At 46.5% G+C, this 23902-nt stretch overlaps 1 protein-coding gene across 1 annotated transcript in view; it reads left to right on the top strand.

Moving 5' to 3' along the window:
• TCF7L1 (transcription factor 7 like 1) overlaps window positions 1-23902 on the top strand; it is a 159764-nt gene that overhangs the window by 128689 nt on the left and 7173 nt on the right. The window contains exon 6 of the mRNA XM_038562405.1: window positions 11186-11269. Within this exon, the coding sequence (XP_038418333.1) occupies window positions 11186-11269 (84 nt within the window). The remainder of the gene's footprint in view (window positions 1-11185; window positions 11270-23902) is intronic.

The following is a 23902-nucleotide window of genomic DNA, read 5'->3' as shown; positions in this document are numbered from 1 at the left end:
AAAGGTATTTCTAGGGGTGCCTGGGTGGCTCAGTTAAGTGTCTGCCCTGAGCTCAGGTCATGATCCCAGGGTCCTGGGATGGAGCCCCACACTGGGCTCCCTGCTCAGCAGGGCGTCTGCTTCTCTTCCCTCTGTGAGCATGCTCTCTCTCAACTAAATAAATAAAATCTTTTAAAAAAATGAAGAAAGATATCTCTAGGGGCAAGTGATGGATGAACTAGAGATGGGGAGACAGAAGCAGTAGTGACATTATGGAGGAGGATTAGGGTGTTGATCTAACACCCTATTCTTTGAGCTGGACACTGGACATTGTGTCAGTCCGGGGCATAGTAACCTTTGTGCACCACCTCCCCCTTCAGACTGTCTGGCTACCTCCTAGTGCTCCCTAGATGGAGTCTGGAGCAGAATGGACTCAGAGCCAGGAGACCAGAAGCAGAAAAAAGGCTGCCGCAGTAGCCCAGCCATGAGATAAGAAGGTCTTGAATCCCTACAGTCTAGAAAGAGGTCTAGAACCCATGGAAGCTGTTGGCCAACCGAAGGTGGAGAAGCGAAGACATGAAGGCAGATTTTGAGGTTTGTAGTTGGGGAAACTTGAAGACGGGCTGGGGAAAGAAAATTAAATCTAGGACACATTTTAGTAGCTTTGCTTACTCTTGCTATGATACAGCACATGGTCATTGTAAAAATTTCAAAGGGATAAGAAAAATGCAAAGAAGAAAGTAAGGAAGTTGCCCGAAATGCTAAAACCCAGTGATGACATTTTGGTAACTGTCCTTCCAGGTTCTTTAACTGACTTTTCTCCCTAAACAGTTCATGGGAGACTTTTATTCAGGTCGATACAGGTGAATCAACCTGAGGGTACACAGAGCTCGAGACCATAGGAGGTAAGGGAGGGGAGGGCTTCCGGGTGGGAAACATGTTCCCCTAGATCTGCCAAATAATATGGGGTCTGCAGGAGGCCTGCAGGGTTTGGTAGATACAAAGCTACCTCTCTTTCTCAAGTCCTCAATGCCCTTGCAGTGATAGAGACAGATGAGTGACTGGAACAAAAGCCAGACCACTGAGTGCTGAGGCATGGATGGGAAGGTGGTGAGGAAGGGGAGCAGCCAGCCAGCAGAAGGACTGGAAGGGAAGCAGGGAGATGGCCATGCACTAGCTCCCCTGCCCACTAAGCTCCAAGCAGCAGTGGCAGCTTCCTGCCCCCCCCCCCCACTTCCACACTCATCCACCCCACAGGCTATACCCTTAGATCAGCCCTTCTTCAGATGGGCAGATGCAGTAGAGGTTGCACCATGCTTTGTAACTCTTGAGGAGCCACGGAAATCCTTTTCCTGCACAGCTCACCAAGGCTGCCATTGCCCTGGCAGTTGCCATACCTTCCCTCCTTCCCCACCCTCCCGCTCCGGAGGTGGTAAGTCTACTTCCTCTTGGCCACATACATCTTTTGCGTGTCCTTCAGATCATTACCTATACATGTGACAATTCCCAGCCTCACAGCAAGAGAAATGCAAATTGGTATAAGGAGCTACCGTTTTTCACCTGTCAGTTTGGCAAAGATCAGTATGTTTGATGACCCTGTGGGCAAGGTTATAAGCTCTTTTTTATGTTACTGGTAACAGTGTAGACTGAGAAATTTGATAATACTTCTCAAAACCTAAACCTTTGACCTGGCAGCTCTCCTCCCAGCTGGGAAAGTAATCTACAGCTGTGTTAATACGTGAGCATATGATGAGTGTTCGAGGATATTCATTGCAGCAAAGACTGGGAAGCACTTACATGTCTGTGAATATGGACTGTTTGTAGATTACAGCATTTCTGTACAGTGGATACCATGGAGCCATTCCACAGAATAAATCCGCTCTAGTATGGTGCTAGGTGAGCAAGGTGGGGGTGCATATGTGCAGGCCAGAGAACAGGGCACAAAGCTCTGTGCAGGGGCCTAGGCTCTTCAGCCAAGTCTGAGCCCACACTGGGGGCCGGGATAGATGATCTTACCTGAAAAGGGGAGAGTGTTGCCAGTATAGACCAGACATGGCCATGACACGGCCCAAGGCAGAAGGGAGAGAAAGAGGGAGCAGGCTGGGTTCAGCTGAGGGAAAGGAGGGCCAGGTGTCCAGGCCACTTCCTACAAAGCTGCCCTATGGTGACTATGTCACCATATGTGTCCAGCAGTGAGAACAGAAACTGCCCAGGCCAAGCCGACCCCAAGATCACAGCCAGTGTGAGAGGCTGCCTAGATGGAGGAGGCCTGTAGTTCTAAGCTTCAGAAATGAGGACCCAGTAGCGATTTGTGTAGCTTTGACTTTGTTTTGGATGCCCAGTGCTCTAGGGGCAGAGTTTCCCTGTGCCTTCTGAAAGGAGCACACAGAGAGATCTGCCTGTCTAGAGGGTCCAACCCTGCATCCAGACCTTGGGCCCATGTTAGCCAAGGACCGCATGCATCGGCCTTCCAGGGTCTGTGAACAGAGCCAACAGCCCCAGCAAGCCAGAGCCCCCCTCAGCCCCTGCCTGCGGGCGATGTGTACCAGAGCCAGTTGCTACCCCACCAATCATCAGCTTCTCTCCCCAACCCTGCTGTCAGGGACTCACTGTGGTAGCTTGGAATCAGCTGTGGTGGGAATATTTGCACTGCGAAACCGGCAACTGCTGCAGAGCGGGGTTTTTGTTTGGGTTTTTGCTTGGAGAGCTGGTCATCACACATTCAGTAGCAAACCACTGAGCAGGACTTCTCCACCTGTAGCACCCAGAGATGAGTGAGTGGTCGGCTCTCTTAATTAGCTCTTCCCTGTCCCTGGGGAAAGTACAGGTAATAGGCTCCTTGAGAAAAGTAACTTTAAATTTTAATGACTACACACATATTTCCTGAGAGCTCATCGGGTGCTCAGCCCTGTGCCTGGTCCTTTCCCAAGTGACTTCTGCACTAGATAAAAAAATTCTTCCAGATGGTAGCTGCTATTATTCCCATGTTACAAATGAGAAACCAGAGATGCTGAAAGATGGGTAGCCTCCTCAGGTCCAGCTTGTGAGCAGAGGCCAGTGAGGACTCCAGAGTCTGTTTCTTGAGTACCTCCATGCAGTCTCCACTCTTGGGAACCCACTGGGGTTTAGACACACATTTCATGTTTTTCTTCCATGGGAGGCCATCTGGTCCAGGTCCCTGCCTGCAGGCCACTGAAGTAAAATACCCCCATTTTAAAGGTGAAATGTTCAAGTGGCACCCTGGTGGGTCAGTCGGTTGGGCATCTGACTCTTGGTCTTGGCTCAGGGCATGATCTCAGGTCATGGGATCAAGCTCTGTGTTGGGCTCCAGGGAGTCTGCTTGAAGATTCTCTCCCTCGGCCTCCCACCCTCCGAGCTGTTGCTCTCTCTTTCAAATAAAAGAGACATAGGCAGAGGGAGAAGCGGGCTCCCCACAGGCACTTGATCCTAGGAGCCTGGGGTCATGACCTGAGCCAAAGGCAAATGCAAAACCAACCTTTGGTCAAGTCTGGTTTGCAGAATTGCCAGATTCTACGAGTTGGAAGAGGAAGAGAATAGTTGAAGACCATCCAGGAAAGAAGGGAATTATTTGACAGAATGGGCAGGGAATAGGTGTTTATGGGAACACTGAAACCTAACCAATCCACTCTTATTTTTGAGTTTACTCTTCAGTCATGAAATATTTTTAGAGCCCCTCCACTGCCAATGCAAAGGAGGGGCTCCAAAAATATTTGCTGACCTAAATGCTGTGACAGGTGCTTCAGAGAAAAAAGTCATTTTGTTGGTTTAAAACACTGCAGAAATGTGGTTCTAAATAAGTTTTTTAAATAAATAAATAAAGTTTTCCAAGGAAAATTATATATGTCTTATTACATGAAAAATTAGCTTGTATTAAGACATTTTGGATTTATTTGTAACAACTCACCTATTAACAAAAACTTAAGAAGGAACCCCACCTTCTACACATGAGCAAAACAAAGAAGGTGATTGTGTGTTTGGGATTTAGTGCCACCCACAAAACTAAGCGAGTGTAGAAACTACTCATCTTTAGCAAAGAAAATAAGGGATAAGAGTATAAACTTTGCTTTTTATACTTCTCCCAGAACATTGTCTAATTCATCATGTTTGGAAACCAGTTCTAAATACTTTCACTTTATCTTCAGTGATTTCCTGAAACGAAACATTTGTTCTTAGTTGGGAGAGCATTTCTGTCTCCCCACTAATGAGCCCATTGCTCAATGTTGGTAGACTTTCAAATTTAGATCAACTTCTGTCCATTTCGACAGAAGATAGAGGATCTTTAACAGGCCTCCAGGAACTGGCAGGGTTGGGTGTCACAGCCTCCAAGCTGCATTTACAAATTCTTGGCGATAGTAGGCCAATTAACCGGAGAGCCAATCACTCAAGAGTGAAAGGAGCTCCGTTATGTGTGTTCCACATCTCTAAAGGATTCAGAAAAGACCGGACAACCCAGTGTTAGAGATGTGGAACCTAGGGCTTAGGAGGTTGGTAAGTACTTAAGGTTTAACATGGGACAGGGTCTGGATGCATCATGAATGCTGTCTTCTCGGCGAGAAAGTGGGGATGTGGATGTGACCCTTGAGGACCTTATGGTCCAAAGGATAGAAAGCATTTGTAAATGGATAACAACAACACAGCATGACGAGTGCCATGGGAACACCCAAGACAGCTGAAGCCCAGAGGTGAGAGTGACTGGCACTTTGTGGGGAGCTGGGAAGGTGACCTTGGGACAGGGTTTTGAAGAAGGGGTTAGAGTTTCCTTTGAGTAAAGGATACTCCAGGCTGGAGAGCAGCCGAGCAAATGGCACAGAGTGTAGTAGTAGAAACTGAAGTGCAGTTGGCATCGAGGTGGGGGAGGGGAGGTTGAGGGGGTGCTAGGAGTAGATGGATAGGGGAACCGGGAGGGTTGAAACTAGAAGGTATAGGTTGGCCCCAAATTCCTGGGGAGTTGAGGACTTTATCCCTTGGCCCCCAGCAGCCAACCAGGAAAAGATTTTAAGCAAGGAGGAGATCTGATGAGTTAGTTGGATTTTGTTTTGGTGTTTTGTTTAAGCAGGCTTCATGCCCAAAGTGGGACTCAAACTCATGACCCTGAGATGAAGGATCGCTTGCTCTACTGACTGAGCCATCCAGGCACCCCCTGATGAGTTAGTTTTTATTATTGTTAAATTTTTTTAAAGATTTTATTCATGAGAAACCCAGAGAGAGAGAGAGGGACAGAGGCAGAGGGAGAAGGAGGCTCCTTGCAGGGAGCTCGATATGGGACTCAATCCCGCACCCAGGATCACGCCCTGAGCCGAAGGCAGATGCTCAACCACTGAGCCACCCAGGTGTCCCATGAGTTAGTTTTTATTTATTTATTTATTTTTTAATTTTTATTTATTTATGATAGTCACACAGAGAGAGAGAGAGGGAGGCAGAGACACAGGCAGAGGGAGAAGCAGGCTCCATGCACCGGGAGCCCGACGTGGGATTTGATCCCGGGTCTCCAGGATCACGCCCTGGGCCAAAGGCATGCGCCAAACCGCTGCGCCACCCAGGGATCCCGAGCTAGTTTTTAGAAGCTAAACTCTTAGAGAATTTGGGGAGCCCTTGCAGTAGTCCCGATGAGGAATGATTACATCCCCAACTGTGGCAGAATGTAAAGAGCAACTGATCACTGATTCCTAAGTTTTCATTTATAATACGATTCTTTGTGTTAAAATATTGCATTTTGCCCAATGTCCTTGTCACTGTGTGGTGGATAGCTGTCTGTCTGCCTGTGGGCTTGGGTTTCTATCCTGTCTTCCTGGGTGGCTGCACGCACCGTATGGTTTCCTAAGAGGGAGGTCTGGGGGACCCCTCTTCTCTATTCGAGGGGCTCTGGCTTTGGGGTTCCAGAGTGTCTGTTTATCACTGGGGACCAGAGAGGCAGGAAAGAGTGGTCATCTAAACTGAGAGGCTTCTGCTGTGGTAGCACAGAAACCGCGGGACAGGAAAGCTTGAGGAAAGGCCCTTCCTTGTGCTGCTGGCCTGTCGCTATCACCAAGAAATGGAAGGAATTCTGCGGGGTGGGATGTTCTCACCTGGGAAGCTTTTGGAGATGACTAGTTTCCATCCTTCTAAATGTAGTGCACCCCTTCTGGGAGCACCGCTGTTGATTCTGTAACATGAAGCTTTGCTTCCTCTCTTGCCTGGGCCCTGCCTAAAGGGTTTTCTGTGAGAACATGTGAATGGGGAGAATGTGGGCGTTACCCAGAGTCCTGTAGAGTCCTGTCCGCACCACTGCAAGCTTGGAAGGGGCAGATTTGGCCCAGGGGTGGGTGGGGGGGGGGGGCGCGTTGCTGCCTTCTGGGAGGTGGAGGGTTAATCTCCGTAGCTCATTGGCAGTTCTGCCTCTGTACGGGGCATGCTGGGATTTCCTCCCAGCTGTTTTACATCATGAAGATTTGTATGTTGGGGAAATTCCAGGGCACAGCTGCAATTAATCTGCTGCAGAGTCTTCAAGCTAAGCAGGGATCCTGTAGGAACGATTCTCCGCCTCCCTGCAGGAAAGGGGGTTCTGGCTGTCTGGTTAGAGCACCCTTCAGAGGCACCCTTCCCTGGGCCCGAGTCGAATGGAAATAGCCCACCTGGCCAAGCATTCACCCCAAGGAGGCCACTGAGGAGGGGCCAAGAAGCAGAAAGGGAGCCAGAGCATGAAGGAAAAGAGGTGCAGCCCCCCCTTATAAATCATAAAGCCAAGATAACACGGATAGCAACACTTGATAAAGATATCACAAAAAGGAAAACCTTTGTTCACTCTTCCTTAGGAATGAATGGAAAAGTAAAAGTCTTAAGACACTCGTGGTTAGCATTCCACAATACAGAGCAAGAATGAACAGGCAACCATCACCAAACCAAGGTTTACCTGGGAAATGCAAGAGTGCTTTCGTGTAAGAAAAATCCGTCACTGTATACACATTACAGCTGAGTCAAATAAGAGAAAGCACATGACCATTTTGGTGGCTCTGGGAGAGTTCAACAACTGTTCAAGGAAAACAATTTAAAAGTATGAACAGAAGCGTCCTTCCTTAATAAAGACAGGTTCTAAACCATAGCCTCAGTCTACTTAACTGGGAACTACAATAGCGTCAGCTCCCCAACTGTGTTCTGTGGAACGCCAATCCCCAGAAAGAGTTTTCTAGATTCCATAAGAGTAGGGAACTGCGTCTCTGTCCTGTCTCAGTCACGACATACGGTAAATCATATGTAAACATGCATATGTAAATCAAGAGTGGTAATACTCACCATTTGGATCTGGTTCTTTCTCTCTTTCTTTCTTTTTTTAAAAAAAGATTTTATTTATTTATTTGAGAGAGAGACAGAGATGGGGGGGGGGGCAGAGTGAGAGGAAGAAGAAGATTCCACTGAGCAGAGCCTGATTGGAGGCTGGATCCCAGGACCCTGGGATCATGGCCTGAGCCAAAGGCAGATACTTAACCGACTGAACCACCCAGGTGCCTGAGGACTGGTTTTTTCTTTCTGTTTTTGAGCATCAGAAGAGAGTACTTATCTCATAGACAGCATCTCATGAGCGCCAGCCATTGCTATTGCTTGGCCATCAGTTGCATTGATGCCACACAGGTTCCGTATTTTACATAAGGCAGGGAGGTAGCCGGACCATCTCCACTATGCTGCAGCCTGAGCATGATGCACTGGTCAGGAGCCAGGTATAATCAGTGGGATGGAACCTAGACTAAGCTTGGAGAAACCTGAATTTTTAATTTGCCCACATGGCACTATCATGTGAAGACTGTAGGCTTAACCACACCTCTCTTAATCCCCAAGGACATGATCCCACTGATAGCTGGCCCCATGGTAATTTGTGGGGCTGGCTTCAGATAAAAAGTGCAGACAAAGAGAATTTTATTGCCACTAAACATTGGGTTAGGCCCGACCCGGGAATTCTGAGTTGCCCAGCCACCTCCACATTTCTGGTGCTGAGGTGGGAGAGGATTACAGGGGTGCTGCTGGCTCCTGCTGTCTGGATTCATGGTTCTGGGAAGCTCAGCTATCTGTTTCGAATGCTCCTTTCTTCAGAATTGCGATCCAGAGTCATTTGATAGCTAAGCTACAGTGGGCTCCAATGTCTTTTTATAGGTCTACCCCCACCCCCCTTCATCACTTGTTTCAAAATCTTCAAAAGGCAGGAAAGTAGAAAGAGGGAGGAGATAATCCTTCATCTTCCCGCCTCCCAGAATGAATCCTTACTTGTGCACATGCACACCTGCACCTTGGTGCCCTCCACCCCACCCCCATTGGCTGCAGCAGGAACAGTTCTGGACCAGAACTGCTCTCTCCAAATGTCTGGCAGATCTCTATGGAGCCAGGCTTCAGTGCTGGATAAGGCTAAAGGTTTTCACCTACCTCTAAGCTTCCAAGTCTCAGTTAGAGTCATTGAGTGAGAGGGAACCCTACAGAGAAAAGAGGACAGTGTTGTCTCTTCCACCCACTGGAATTCCAGGCAGTGGGTAGATCAGACACCAAGTGTGTGATAGACAATCGAAAACAAGTAGCTATTACTAAAAGCACTTGCTCTGAGTATCTGTGTCTCTGCATGTTTACACCTCAAGAGCCCCAGTCCGAAGGCAAACCCTCATGCAGCTCATAGTCTAGGAGTACCAGCTCTCCAGCCTCTAGAGCAGTGATTCTCACTGAGGGACGTTTGGCAGTCTGGGGACATTTTTGGTTTTCACAAATGGGCAGGAGAATGGGAGCTACTGGCATTTGGTAGGTAGAGGCTAGAGAAGCTACTACACATCCATCCTGCAGTGCACAGGACAGCCCGCACAATACTCAGCCCAAAATGCCAGTAGTGTCACAGCTGAGAAACCCTGCACTAGACTCCATAAGCCAGCTCTGGCTCACGACCCCAGAGGTCAGCAGATAATGTTCTTTCCCAAACTAGGATTCAGATGGGTTCTTATCTGAGAACATCTCTGGTAAGCCAACAAGGCTGAAGATGTTCAGCGTGTGTCTTTAGGACTCCCAATTAGGAAACCAGATGCTGGTAGAGTTGGTGGGTTTCGGGAACCCTCCTACTCTGTTTCATGTTGGGGGTGGATTCGGAACACTTCTCTTGAGCATGTGGTATTCGTGATTGTAGTTCAACTTCCAAAAATAAACAAATGTGCAGGTTGTTGCTTCTAGAGAAACATCCCTATAGGAGAATGTTGATGTGTATATATATTCATTCAGCTCTGAGGTGGCCAGCCCTGTGCAAGCCAGAAAGGGAGAGAGAAAAATCCATCCGAGCAAAGAAAAAGCTGGGGTGGGGACACGGTTTCAAGAGGTGATGTTATGGGAAGCGTTCTGACTCATGTTGCAGTGAACGGTGTGAGGTTTGAAGTCAAGGGACCTCAGCGGCAGCTCTCCCATAAAGTTGGGCTGGTCACCCTGTGTTTACCTCCATTAGCTCCTCTGAAAACTTGGGACAGTTACCCCTACTTGTAACAGCAGGGTTGCTGTGAAGATGAAACCAGTTTACATATGTGAAAAGGCTTTGGAAACTGCTCGCGTGGCACACAGGTTATTCACTGAGGAAATGAGTTTTAACTAATGATTCCAGTGTTTGCCCAGTCCTTTTAACTTGCCAAAGGCATTGAAATCCCAGTTAATTCATCTAGGAAGTGTTGGCTCTGGGCAGGGTAAGGGATGAGTGGGGGTGGAAAGGGTCAGCAGAGGCAGGAACAGAATTGTAGTCAATATGGCAGCGGGGAGGGGGAGAGGGGTACATACCCGAGGGCCCGGAGTGGAGACTGTTCTTTATAGGGTTCCCACTTCCCACGCCTCCCACAGCCAGGCCCATTTGGCACATCCCACCTGCAGTGTGTGACTCACTGGCCTTCTGTAGGTGTGTCCTATGGCTACTATCCTTGCCTGTGGACATTGTTTTGAAAGCCCAGAGCCTGCCCCTCTCAGCCCATTTTTTTGTGGCTGATGAGGAGCAAAGGGGCGCTGCCCATCCTACTTTTCCAATCCTGCATACGTAGCTCCAGACCAAATCACAATTTCTTTTTTCCCTGAAATTGAATGACCAGAGCAAGGGATAACTCAGAGACTTACTTCTGTCTCTCTGAAACTCTTCCTGGAGCCATCATTTCTCATTGGAGGTGTAATTTTCAAAGTAACCTCAAGAATTCTGTGAAGAGGCTGCATAGCTGGTCTGCTGCCCAGAAGCACTGTATCAGTGTTGACACTAGGACAACATGTGTGCTTTAGCCCCTGGCAAAGACTAATGGTTTGCTTATGGAAATGATAGCTGCCGTTTTTCAAATGTCTCCCACGTGTGAAGCGCTGTGTTCCATACTTGACATTGTCCCTAATCCTTCTCACAACAAGTAAAGTCGTTGACCTAGCCTTGCTTTACAGATGAAGAAACCGAGACTCAGAGTTGTTAAGACACTTGTACAGGGTTGCACAGCCTCCATTGGACATAGTGAGACCCTGAACCCATGAGCATTTGATTCCAGACCCCAAACGAGCTCACCCAGGGCCCCTCACTTCCTCCCCACTCATTCTCTTCCAGGCCCTTGCCAAAGACTGCCACGCCAAGGTTGAGGAGAGGCGTTTTATTCCAAGAAAGTGTGTTTGCATGTGTGTGTAATGTTGAGGGTTTACTGTTTGGTTTGGATTTTCTGCAATAATACAGGGTAAGGTACGGGGTCATCTTTTCAAGGTTAAGAAACGCTGTAGCTTGAAGTTAAATCCGCATCTTTGAGTAAGGATAGATGTGACTCATGACTCTTCAAGTGTTGGGCAGATGGTTTTTATCCATTCACTCCCCCAGCTACTCCTGGAGGCCATTTCTTAGGTAGTATTGTGTGTGATACTAGAAGCGATGGGAATGGGACAAGATCACCATCTGGGAGCTCTTGGTCCCTTGATGAGCCCTGCTTGTCCCATGACTGGAGCAAGGGGAACCTGACCTTAGCGATGGGCTCTTGGGATACAATGGTTGGTGAGCTGTTGTGAGTGTCCCCCACAAAATGATGGAGGTGGGGGTGGGGGTGATTATAAGCATGTGCCCTCCCCAGAGATGGTAAGGAGTGTGTGCAGGAGCAGTAAACCAACAGTAGTAACTGCAGAGGCCTCCTCTGCCCTCTCGGGGTGCTCGCGAGACCTCAGCTCACCAGATGCCTTGTGTCTTCTGTCCCCTGTGCAGTACCTGCAGATGAAATGGCCCCTCCTCGATGTCCCCTCCAGTGCCACGGTCAAGGACACCAGGTCACCATCCCCAGCACACTTGGTAAGTCTGTTTCCCCTTCAAGTGCCAGAGGGATACTCTCCCTCGCCTCACCCGGCGTCCAGGCGTCCCCTCCACCTTCCCGAAGCCGATGGGGTCTAGCAGTGTTGCCCCAGGGTGTGCCTCGGGTGAAGAGCTGAGCAGGCAGGGGTGTAGTGGTGTTACCTGTGTGCTCTTCCACCCCTTCCACCTGAACACACACACACGTACCACCAGGATGCTGTGTGATTAGAAACGCCTGGCCTGACCCTGACTGGTGCCCCTGGTCCTTCCCGCTGCCTTCAGAATCCCTCCGCCCCTCCACCTGGGCAGCGGTGGTGTCCTTTCTCTCTGCTGGAGCTCCTTCTGCCTTGCCACTTCTCCTCTTAGCTACAGGCAACAGCAGTTGAAGAGGCTCTTTTATACAGGATGTCATAGGAAAGAATTAATTAAAACACATGCAAACAAAAACCCCAGCAGGGTAGCTTAGGGCAGCTCAGGCCTTTGTGTCAAGCACTGCAGCAGCTAAGCCCGGGAGGAAGATCTGGCTGGTCCTGGGAGGCAGGAGCAATGGGGTCCGAGCAGGTCTCCCCTCCTCAGGACTTAGAGTGGACTGATGTCCATGAGATGGTCCCAGGACATTGCCTTCCAGGACGTTTCTTAGGAGCTCGGGCATTCTCATCCCTAGCTTTAAGACCCACACACCCCTAAGGTAACTGGTGGTACACACTGTACGGTGAGCCTCAGAATCATAGAGGGTGCAGCTAAAAGGAACCCCACTGGCATGACCTACACATTCTACAGACAAGGAGACTTGGGAAAACATGGCGATAGATAGATAGATAGATAGATAGATAGATATTATCTGTTTATTTGAGATAGAAAGAGAGAGCATGAGCAGGGAGGAAGGGCAGAGGGAGGAGCATGAGACTTGATCCCAGGACCCTGAGATCACGACCTGAGCCAAAGACAGATGCTTAACCGACTGAGCCACCCCGGTGCTCCAATGTGGTGGTGTTTAAAATATTGTTATGGAAAATTTCACCTGATCCCTTTACCCACACTCCCCCTCCTACTACCCTGGGTTGCTTTAAAGTTAATCCCAGACATATTATTTCATCTCATTTTAAGATACTCTGACAGCCTTTTTTCATTAAAAGCTTAGAGTCTAGTTAAGAAAGAAGATCTACATAGAAGATAAGTAAAGGCTCGATGAGCCCATATGATTTCCAGTAATTATGAGAGCGGCTTATGGAGGCAGAGCCCTTGAAAGTTTATAATGTCATGTGTAGTTCTCAGGTGACTGTCGCTGCCATCCACTGGTGAGACAGGTGGGGAGAGCCGTCTCCCACCGTCTCGAGGAGAGACCAGTGACAGTGTAGGGAACAGTGACCAGGCAGCTGTCCCGTGCAGGCTGCCTCTGGGAGGCTCTGTGGTCAATCACCAAGGCCTGAGCAGCCCCGGGAGCAGGCCCAGGTGGTATCTCTCTGGTCCTCAAGAGTCCCATTTGGCGTGGCCCAGCCTGAGGTCTTGATGCCCTCTAGTGGTCAGTCACGGTGGAGGACATGGCATCCCACATCCACTCTGCCACAAACCTGGCCTGTCCCCTCCTGGCACAGCTATCTCTCTTTAACTGTTTCAAGTCTTTGTTCACCTCCCACCCATCCTGTGGCATCTTCCAGCCCACTCCAGTGGACCCTGAGACAGCACGGCCCTCCCTCTTCTCCTCCCTCCACATAACTGTCTCTCTGCATGTTGTCTAAAATCTCTATCTAGGGGTGCCTGGGTGGCTCAGTCAGTTGGGTATCTGCTTTTGCTCGACTCATGATCCCGGGGTCCTGGGATCGAGTCCCACATCAGGTTCCCTGCTCGTCAGGGAGCCTGCTTCACCCTCTCCCTCTGTCTGCTGTCCTGCCTGCTTGTGCTCACTCTCTCAACTCTTTCTCTCTCTCTCTCTCTCTCTCTCTCTCTCTCTCTCTCTCTCTCTCTCTCTTTGTCAAATAAATAGATTTTAAAAATAAAATGAGGGCAGCCCCAGTGGCACAGCGGTTTGGCGCCTCCTGCAGCCTGGGGCGTGATCCTGGAGACCCAGGATCGAGTCCCATGTCGGGCTCCCTGCATGGAGCCTGCTTCTCCCTCTGCCTGCGTCTCTGCCTCTCTCTCTGTGTGTGTCTCTCATGAATAAATAAATAAAATATTTTAAAAATAAATAAATGAAATGAAATCTCCATCTACTGTTAGAGGAAGTAAGTTCCCTTTAAAACTAGCACAGCTACTTGTTGACCTTCCCATCCTTCCTATCGCACAGAGCCATCCGTCTCTGAAAAATAAAATAAAAGCCCTGTGTCCAGCCCTCCTCCTCCTGCAAGCATTATCTTATTTCCCTTGTGGTGTTCATCCCTGGTTTCTCCCACAAGAGCAGGACTCCCACCTCCATCACTACATCATTTGTCCTGCTAATCCCCTGCAGCCTGTCTCGGCTTGGCAACTGCCATCTCATGCCTGAGTCCAAGCACTGCTCCTGCTTTTTCTCAACACAGGTGGCATCAGACAGTGTTTTCAGCCCTCTGCTTCCTGGACTCCTCCTTTCATGGCTCCAGAAGCCTGTACTCTGAGACACTAACAGTTCTTTGCCTTCTCTAAGCTTCCATTCTTTCTAGACTTTTCTTTCTTTTTTTTTTTTTTTTAAGATTTTATTTATTCATTCATGAGAGACCAGAGAGAGAGAGAGAGAGATTGGCAGTGGGTGAAGCAGGCTCCATGCAGGGAGCCCGATGTGGGACTCGATCCCAGGACTACAGGATCACGCCCTGGGCCGAAGGCAGGTGCTAAACCGCTGAGCCACCCAAGGATCCCCATAGACTCTTTTCTTTAGATAAATTAGGGTACTCATTCTCACTTACTATTTCCCGTAAAATATGAAATTCCTAAACTCTCGAGGTTCCATGCCTGTATCTCCAACAGCCAGTCATTCATCCAGTGCAAATATGTGCTCTGCAGACACTAATTCAGCATGGTGGTGGAGCAGGGGCTCCCTATTTTGTCAGAGCAGAGAAGTTTGAACAGTTGACACATTGCACTAGATAACAAAATGGCTAATTTTCTAGTAAAGTGTGTATGATCACATTCTATATTCTAATATAGAAAAGCAGGGGGGGGATCCCTGGGTGGCGCAGTGGTTTGGCGCCTGTCTTTGGCCCAGGGCGCGATCCTGGAGACCCGGGATCAAATCCCATGTCGGGCTCCCTGTGCATGGAGCCTGCTTCTCCCTCTGCCTGTGTCTCTGGCTCTCTCTCTCTCTCTATGTCTATCATAAATAAATAAATTTAAAAAAAAAAAAAAGAAAGAAAGAAAAGCAGGGGGCACCTGGCTGGCTTAGTCAGTGGAGTGTGTGACTCCTGATCTCGGATTATAAGTTTGAGCCCCACATTGGGTATTAGAGATTACTTTTAAAAAAATTTTTTTTAAAGAGCAGAAACAGCCCTCAAAAGCTTAAGAAATATTTATGGGAGAAGACCTTAACATTAACTTGCGCTGCTACAGATTGGGAGAAGACCACTCTTCTCAGTTTTCATGTCAGAGCATTTCATTCTGACTTCTGAGACACATATGTGTGTGTAGGAGCAAAACCTGACACCGAGGAGAACCATCAATGTGTCAGAGGGTGTTTTAACACCATGGGTTTGAATCCAACCCTGCCTCTTCCTATTGGTACAACTTTAGCCAAATTACTTCATCTTGCATTGCTTTGGTTTTCTTGTCTCTAAAATGGGAATCAGAAGAGGACTTGATCTCAAGAATTGTGTGCAAATGAGCCAATGCATTATCATGATTTTAGAATTATGCCCAGTATGAGGTGAGCCCTCGATGACTATCAGCTCTCTGCTGTTTGCCACCACCACCACCAATACTCTTTAAAACAAGGAAAGAACGATTAAAATACTGTTTAATTAGCAGACTGAGGTGATGAGGGCCTGCATTAGGTGCCAGCTCAAGTGGACAGATCGCAAAGGTAATAGAGATAATGAACCTATAGAATCTCACATCTACTCTTCCAAGGATATGATTTAATTGGTCTGGGGTAGAGTTGGTATCCTTGTTTTTTAAGCCCCCTAAAAGATTCTAAGGGGTAGCCAGAATGGAGAATCTTTGCCCTAATTGTAAATCAGAGGCAAATGAGAAGAAGGAGCTAGAGATGAGAATGCAGTTTACCAGGTGCTGCCTTCTCTGGGCTGGAGGTATAAGTAGGACTTGAAGGTTTGGACCCTGGCGTTTTTATTAGAAAATTGAAAACACTCAATTATGGGTTTCATTTAGAATCACGAGCGAAATATTTTAAGATGGGGTTTGCACTGGGAGAAGGGCAAATGAAGGAAACAGCCTGCATACTTGGCAGGGATTTAGTGAGTCACGTCAAAGCTGCCTGTCAAGGAAATGTGTATAAACAAGCCGTAACTGGGCCAGGGTGGAGATGGAGTTAAGTGTTATTACTGCTTGGATTTTATGCTTTAAAAACAATCTCTAAAAACTGAATCGCTGTGATATTTTTTATGTAACAACTTGTCGTATCTGATCACTGTAATCTCCTTGTGTGTAGACTGTTACCCAGTCTCACTGTGGCCCCATGTGCCTGGCCCCGTCTTTTCCTCCTCTGTCCCTGGAGGACTGTGCCGAGCGCACAAAACCAGTTCATGCACTTCCAGAATATAACCAACTCAGAGAGGAATCAACGTCTATTTTGCTCATGTTTGTTCTTCCTGCACCTGTTCTAACACCTAGTACAGAGTAGGTGCTCACAGAGCATCTGTGAATGAATGGAAGCCTAACTGATCAGGGGAAAGGTGGTACCCCTTGTAAACCCTTCTCTCCCTATTGCTCCATTCCCTCTTTTCATACGGGACTTTTTCTGAGTCTTTTTTGAAATCGTGAAAGTAATGTTTGTGCTGCGTAAAACACTTGGGAAGATGCCAATGCACACAGAAAAAGACCTGTAATCCTGCAGTTTTGTTATATGGAACTTCATTCCCTTCTGTATTTGTCTGCTTGTACATGCCCCTGTGACGTGCTTTCTAGAAGATGGCCAAAATGATTCCTTTAAATAGCAGACACCTCATTTTGCTGTTAAATATTGGGCCACTCCGAGAAGCAACTTGCTTATTAGCCTCATGTCCAAGGTCTGATTGTCAAGCCAGTGCCTTGGAAACCCTTCTGAAGAATGGCCACCTTGTTGCTCTGCCTTTGGGCCTATTAGTCTGGCTTTGCTTAGCATGCCAGTTCTCAATTGAAAACATTTATTGAGGTTTCCTTTTTAAAACTGTACCTGGGGCAGCCCGGGTGGCTCAGCGGTTTAGTGCCGCCTTCACCCTGGAGAAGTGTGATCCTGGAGACCTGGGATCGTATGATCCTGGAGACCTGGGATCGAGTCCCACATTAGGCTCCCTGCATGAAGCCTGCTTCTCCCTCTGCCTGTGTCTCTCTGCACCCCCCCTTTCTCTGTCGAATGAATGAATGAATGAATGAATGAATGAATGAATGAACGAACGAACCTGGTTTTTCCATTTTCTCAACTGCACCTGTTGGGGACCCAAAACAGTTCAAAACTCATCACATAGCCCTTTGCCACTCTGGTCTGCCTCCAAACTGATTTCAATTCTTATTACACAGTATTAACTTTTTTATTTTTACATTATTTTAAACTTGCAGAAAAATTATGAGAATACTACAAGGAACTCCCATCTTCTCTTTATCTAGATTCAGGAATGTTGCCTCATGCTTTGCCCTCTCTTTCTCTCTGTGTGTGTGTGTGTGTGTATATATATATATATGTGTGTGTGTGTGTGTGTGTATACATCTACATATATTTATGGTTTTTTTTAACAACTTGAAAGTAAATTGGAGCTATTGTGCCCCTCTACTCCCTGAATACTTTGGATATATTTCCTAAGAACAGAGATACTATCTTAGAATGACTACAGTACACTTATCAAAATCAAGAAATGAACATTTCGTATTACTTTCTAACCCACAATAGAGAATATGATTTTGGCTAATGTCCCCAGTAATGTCCATTACAGCCATGTAATGAGAGCTCAGTCCAGGATCACACATGGCATTTACTTGCCATGCCCCTTCTCTCCTTGGATGTAGCAGAATTCCTCAGCCATTGTCCTTTCTGACCTTGATGTTATTTGAGAAGTCCAGAGCAGCTGTTTTATAGACCATTTGGGTTTGTCTGTTTCCTCGTGGTTAGACTCCGCTCATGTATTTTTGGCAAGAATGCTACCGCACTGATGCCCTGTCCTTTTCGGTGAAGGACCCCATTGGGAGGCAGGCCTACCATATCCTGTTTGTGCCCATATCGGGATGTCAGCTTCGATCATTTGGGTAAGGTGGTCTGTCATGTGTCTCCACTGTGGTGTTGCTCTTTTTCCGCTTGTAACTCCTAAGCGCCCTCGGGGGCAGGGGGGCTTTGAAGTTGTCTAAGTGTCCTATTTTCATCAAACTTTGATTACCTACCTCCATCCCCTCGTTAGTTTCCACTACTGAGAATTTAGCTTTGGAGACTTCCTACTCTTCCCACTCATGAATCTTACTGTAGAACAGAATGGACATTGTGGAAGGTCCAATCTCTGTATTGATATCTCTGTATTGGTATCACTCCTGGAAAGGTGGCAACGGATAGAAGAGAGAAACTAAGAAGCCAATCAACAAGTAGTGTTCCTGGGAGAGAGACCAAGCCAATGAAAACAATAAAAGGCAGAAATAAAAGGGAAACTGGGCTTTAAAAACAAGCACTTGAATTTATAGGTTGGAAGAGCTCACCCAAATTCTAGAAAGTAAATAAAAATTGACATTCACCTGTGTACATCTTGGTACCGATTTGAATTGCAAGGGTTTAAACTTTTTTTCCTACAAGCATTTATACAGGAAAAAAAAGGGCCAGTGTCAAAGAAACAAAAGTAAAGGTAACATCAGGGTTTACTTTTGCCACTTGCAATGCCAGCAAACACTGGGACAAGGAGAGTATTGATAAGGAAAGATTTATCCCAAGAATTTTATGCGCAGTCCTATTTGCGAGGACCTCAAAGACGTAACACTGCTTAGAAGGGCCTGAAACCCATTCTAGTTCCCTAAATATTATCTCTCACCCATTGCCTTGCTTTGTCTTTACATCCTCCGTGGCTTGCCACAGGTGAAGAGCTCAGAAAGCATTTAATACGGTAATATAGACTCTCCGTCCTCATTTTCTTCTCTCTGCTCCAGTCCACTGGCCTCCTTGTGGTTCTTCAAACATGCCTAGCAGACCACCCATCTCAAAGACACCACTCTGATGTTCCTTCTACCAAAATGTTCTTCCCCCACTTGTCCACAGGTCCAGCTCCCTGCTTCCTTCAGGCATCTTTTAAAAGTCATTTTATCCTCGAGACTTCCCTTGTTCAACCTGTGTCACAATCCCCTATCCCTTTGCCCCAACTTAGTGTTTCTTCGTAGTATTTCTCAATATCTAATCTATTGTTCCCTTTTAATTTTGCTTACTTTTCTATATCTCCAATTAGAATATAAGTACCATGAGGATAGATATTTTTGTCTAAATAGATGAGTCTGTAGTGCATTCACAAGACCTGGAGCGGTACCTGGCATATAGTAGATACAACAGGAATACCTGTTGCCCCCTCCCCACCCCCTGTAGTGAAACAAGAAAGGAATTTATCTCGTTGCTCTTATTGTTATGATTGGTGTTTTCTGTAGGGCCAGTTAGTCCACCAATTCATCTATGTCATCAGAGGTCCAGATTCTTTACATTTCTGCTCTGTCGACCTCTAACCCTTAGGCTGCCCAACTCAGTCCCTGCTGTGTAGACAGTCTCCATAAACATCCAATAACTGAAAATGTGGATTGCCATTTCTCTCAGTGGAGGAAAATTCTGTATAGGAGACATACATTCAGACTTCCTTTCCTTAATAGAATACAATGATAGAGTGCCAAAGAGGTTACATTTTGCCTTTCAAGTAATATTTGTCGGAGTGATGTGTGTGTGTGTGTGTGTACAGAGAAAGAGAATTGAGGCTTTTCCCCCCCAACTTAAATTCAGTTCCTATATGGCCCTGGTTCTATTATATGTAAATCTTTCAATCTTATTTTCTACACTACCAACCAGCCATCTCCTTCTGAAATATTTTACTAATTTTAAGAAAGACATGGGGGTAAATTAAAGACAGGTGGCTGGAAAATAGTGAGTCCAGAGACTATGGCGAATGAGGGAAACAGAAGGTCTCAGAGAACAAGGTATTTATCTTCCAACACTTGATGAGCTCTCATTAGGTTGAGGAACTACTTATCTGAGTGATATGCCAATGCACAGAGAGATCTCCTAGGACCTACAGTGGGATGCGTGTAAAGAAAGTTGTTCTCTGTCCAAGCTTGGGCAGTGAATTCAATTGGTTATCTCCAAAAAGTTGTGCAGATACAAGATGTTCCATTGAGGTACTGGTTGGGGGTGAAAACACTATCCCTTAGGTCTTCATCTAAAATCATTAAGAAGAAGTTCATCGTTGCTGTACAAGATATGAGGGGATGGATAGCAGGGACTTGACGTACTTGTTGATTTTCAGCATATTGCAATTCACATGAGCCCATCTGCATGGATTTACACCTTACTGAGTTTTTTGGTTTTTTTTTTTTTTTAAGATTTCATTTATTTATTCATGAGAGACACAGAGGGAGGGGCAGAGACATAGGCAGAGGGAGAAGCAGGCTCCATGCAGGGAGCTCAATGTGGGACTCGATCCTGGGACCCCAGGATCACACCCTGGGTGTGAAGGCAAGCACTCAACCCCTGAGCCACCCAGGCGTCCCACACCTTACTGAGTTTTAACTAAAATAACCCACAAGGAAATGTACAAGTAGCTTCAAAAGATTCCTGCGATATCCTTAGATTGGAAATGCTACTACTAAGAGCCCCAGTCAACCAAACAAACAAACACGGCAGAACTGACACTTTTATTGATTAAGTTATATGGTCAAAAAAGATTTGGAGACCCCCCCCACCCGCTCCAGGTAGCCCTGTCTTGGGGGGATCAGGTTCCCTTCTGAGAGGATCACCCACAGAGAAGGTCACCTCCATCACTAAACAGACAAATGGATGTAGACAAAAGAGAGTTCTTAAATGCACAAAATCAGATGCGTCAGGCAGCACGGGTGGTTCACCGGTTTAGTGCCGCCTTCAGCCCAGGGTGTGATCCTGGAGACCCAAGATCAAGTCCCACATCGGCTCCCTGCATGGAGCCTGCTTCTCCCTCTGCCTGTGTCTCTGCCTCTCTGTTTCTCTCTGTGTCTCTCATGAATAAATAAAATCTTAAAAAAAAATCAGATATAGCAGCAAGCTGAAGGAACTCTCTGTATCTTTTCTGGGCAGTGTGTTGGCGCATCTGTGGCTACTTCTTGAGTGATACCACAAAGTTAAAGCTCATCTGTGTTTAATCTACACAACCTTCTCCTGATCACCAAAATCAGGATCAGGAAGCAAAGAGAATAGTGCATGAATTGGGACCAGGAGGCTCTGTGGATGCCTCCACCAGTTCCTGAGACCAGCAGCTAGAAGAGAGTGGCCTGGTGGAGGGATGACTTGCAGGGAGGTGGCTTGTCCTGCTGTGCTGGAGCTGTGTGGCACTAGCTTTACTTTGGCTTGAATTTAAATCCTAAACAGTGGGGGATCCCTAGGTGGCGCAGCAGTTTGGCCCCTGCCTTTGGCCCAGGGCGCGATCCTGGAGACCCGGGATCGAATCCCACGTCGGGCTCCCGGTGCATGGAGCCTGCTTCTCCCTCTGCCTGTGTCTCTGCGCCTCTCTCTCTCTGTGTGTGTGTGACTATCATAAATAAATAAAAATTTAAAAAAAAATTTAAAAAAATAAATAAATCCTAAACAGTGGGAGAGGAGGCAGTGCTTCCTCGGGGACAAGGAATTAAAAGAACTTTGGCTTGGAGCAACTCTAGAAGCAGACCACAACATAGATTGAATTGTCCAGAGAATGGACTGGGAGGTGGAGAAGCTTGGGTCAGCATGACTGCAGAAGGATTCAGGTCCGAGCTGGCTCTGAGATGCTCTTCTTAGATGAATCTGGACTTAGCTCCTGTCCTGAGTGAACCCCCTACCTTTGCCTGGGCATGCTGTTGGTGCTGGGGTTTTCCACTGGGACGGGTAGGGTGGTTCCCAACATGTCTCCTCTTGGCCTGAATTTATGCCACGAACATCCTGCTACTGAGGGCAGTTGAGGAGAGAAAAGAGCTGTGACTATTACTCCAAGGAGAGCCGTCCTCAGGTCAGCTCCAGAGAGTAATTCTCGATTATCCGTCCCAGAGGCCACGTCTTCCCAGACTGAGCAAGGAAAAGTTTACCCTCCTTTCTCTGTAAACCCACCACCTCCCAGTCCATTCTCTGGACAATGATGCCATCTAATGGGAACCAATAATAACTCATAGAGCATTTAAGTGAGGATAATACACTTTTAAATAGAACTCAATATTTCCCTGCTTTATACTTTGCTACCCAGTCAGTGCTATTTGCCATCTTCTTCTGATGAGGCCAGACTCAACAGCACATGGGCAGTCAGGATTTCATTATACTATTAAATATTTTTAGATGGCTATATATACATATATTAAAGAATCACATTGTACACTGCAACTATTTTACAATTTTATTTGTCAATTATCCTTCAATAAAGCTGGAAAATCATTTTTTAAAAGATGGCTATAAATGATGTAAATCAATATAAATTTAAAAACCAGATCAAGGGCAGCCCTGGTGGCACAGCGGTTTGGCACTGCCTGCAGCCCGGGGTGTGATCCTGGAGACCCAGGATCGAGTCCCACGTTGGGCTCCCTGCATGAAGCCTGCTTCTCCCTCTGCCTGTGTCTCTGCCTCTCTCTTGCTCTCTCTGACTGAATAAATAAATAAATCTTAAAAAAAAAAAAAACAGATCTACAAGAAGTAGGAATGAAGAGAGATATACCAAAGTGAGAATAGGAGCTGGTTTAGACTAGTATGATTGTCTTTTCTGTTTTTCTTTTTTTTTAAAGATCTTATTTATTTATTTTAGAGAGAGAGTATGAGCCCGGGGGAAGAGCAAAGGAGGAGGGACAGGGAAGGAGAAGAATCTCAAGCAGAGCAGGAAGCTGGGCTCCATCATACCACCAGGAGATCATGACCTACCTGAGCCAAGACCCAAGAGTGGGATGCTTAACCCACCGAGCCATCCCAGGCTCCCTGATTGTGTTTTCTAAATGCTTTATAATACAGTTTGTATTTCTTTTGTATTCATCATAAGTATACTTTTTAATATAAACAATAGCTAAATTGGAAAATATAGAAATAGAAGAAAAACAAAATCACCCATAGTTCCACCACTCAGACATACCTACTATTTACAGTTTGGTGTGCTTCTAGTCTTTTTCAGTGTTGTTAGCATCTAGTCTTTATTTTTTTTTTTTTTCTAAACATAAATATTTATGTATTTTTTAGAAATCGTAATCATTCTGGGGGCGCCTATGTGGCTCAATCAGTTAAACAATTGACTCTTGATTTGCGCTCAGGTTATGATCTCAGGTTTGTGAGATCAAGCCCCACCTCGGGCTCTGCACTCAGCACCTCTCCCTGCCCACTCTCTCTCTCTCACACAGATAAAATCTTTAAAAAAAAAAAAAAAAAACCCGCAATCATTCTGTGTAACTCTTTTATCACTTACTATCACTTTAGTAATAATTCTGTTGCTTTTATGATACTAAAAAATCATCCTTTGGACAAAGCTGTTTCCAGGAAACCCCAATGCATCATTTAGGTACATTAGGTTCCAAGAAATCTGACCTTAAAATAATTGTTATACTCTTGATTGTGCGATATGTTCGTGTAAAGGGAGACATCTTCAAAAGCCAGTAAGGGAACCGGTGAGAAAATGAAAAGGAAATAATTTTAGAATTTATAGACAATGTCAAAGAAGCCCACTGTGGTTGGAAGGTGATAGGGGGCTGTTGCAGGCGGGGTTACAGCGCCTCGTCATGTGCCAGCGCCACCTAGTGGTTGTGGTTGGGAACAGTCCGAATTCTCTGCATCTGCGGGTCTGGGAGCTGGACGACTCCTGGTCGGGGACCTTGCTCCAGTACCCTGACGCGGGTCTCTGCTTAGCCTGCTGAAAATTGAGCAAGACTACTGTCAGCACGGATACATAGACATAAATATTGGAGTTTGCATTATGAGCACCAAATGGGCACCATGAGAAAGGAAAAAATGGCTCCCAGAATCTATGAAACAAAAAATTCAGATTGAAAGACAGCAGTTTGGTCAGTATTCCGTCTCTTGAGCTGCCTCCAATCCATTATCCATTTTGCAGACTTCTTTTTAGAGCAAACCTCTTCTCCACTTGTAAACGCGTTTACCTTATTATACAGAAAAATGTCAGTCTTTTCTCCCTGACAGATGTATTTTGATTGGGCTCTTGGGGAGGCAGGTAGTACCAGAGAAAACACTCTGCTTTGTTAGAGCCATAAAGGGCTGATACGAATCCAGTTCTGGGTCCTAGGCTGAGCCACTTAGTCATCCTGAGCTCAGTTTTCTCCTCAAATGGGGATGATCATGGCTTATTTGCTAAGTTATTTATTTAT

The sequence above is a fragment of the Canis lupus genome, chromosome 17 (assembly GCF_011100685.1).
Source record: "Canis lupus familiaris isolate Mischka breed German Shepherd chromosome 17, alternate assembly UU_Cfam_GSD_1.0, whole genome shotgun sequence".
NCBI classification, from domain to species: Eukaryota; Metazoa; Chordata; class Mammalia; order Carnivora; family Canidae; genus Canis; species Canis lupus.
Note: the sequence above shows the minus strand (reverse complement) of the source record. Positions and strands in the feature narration are given on the sequence as shown.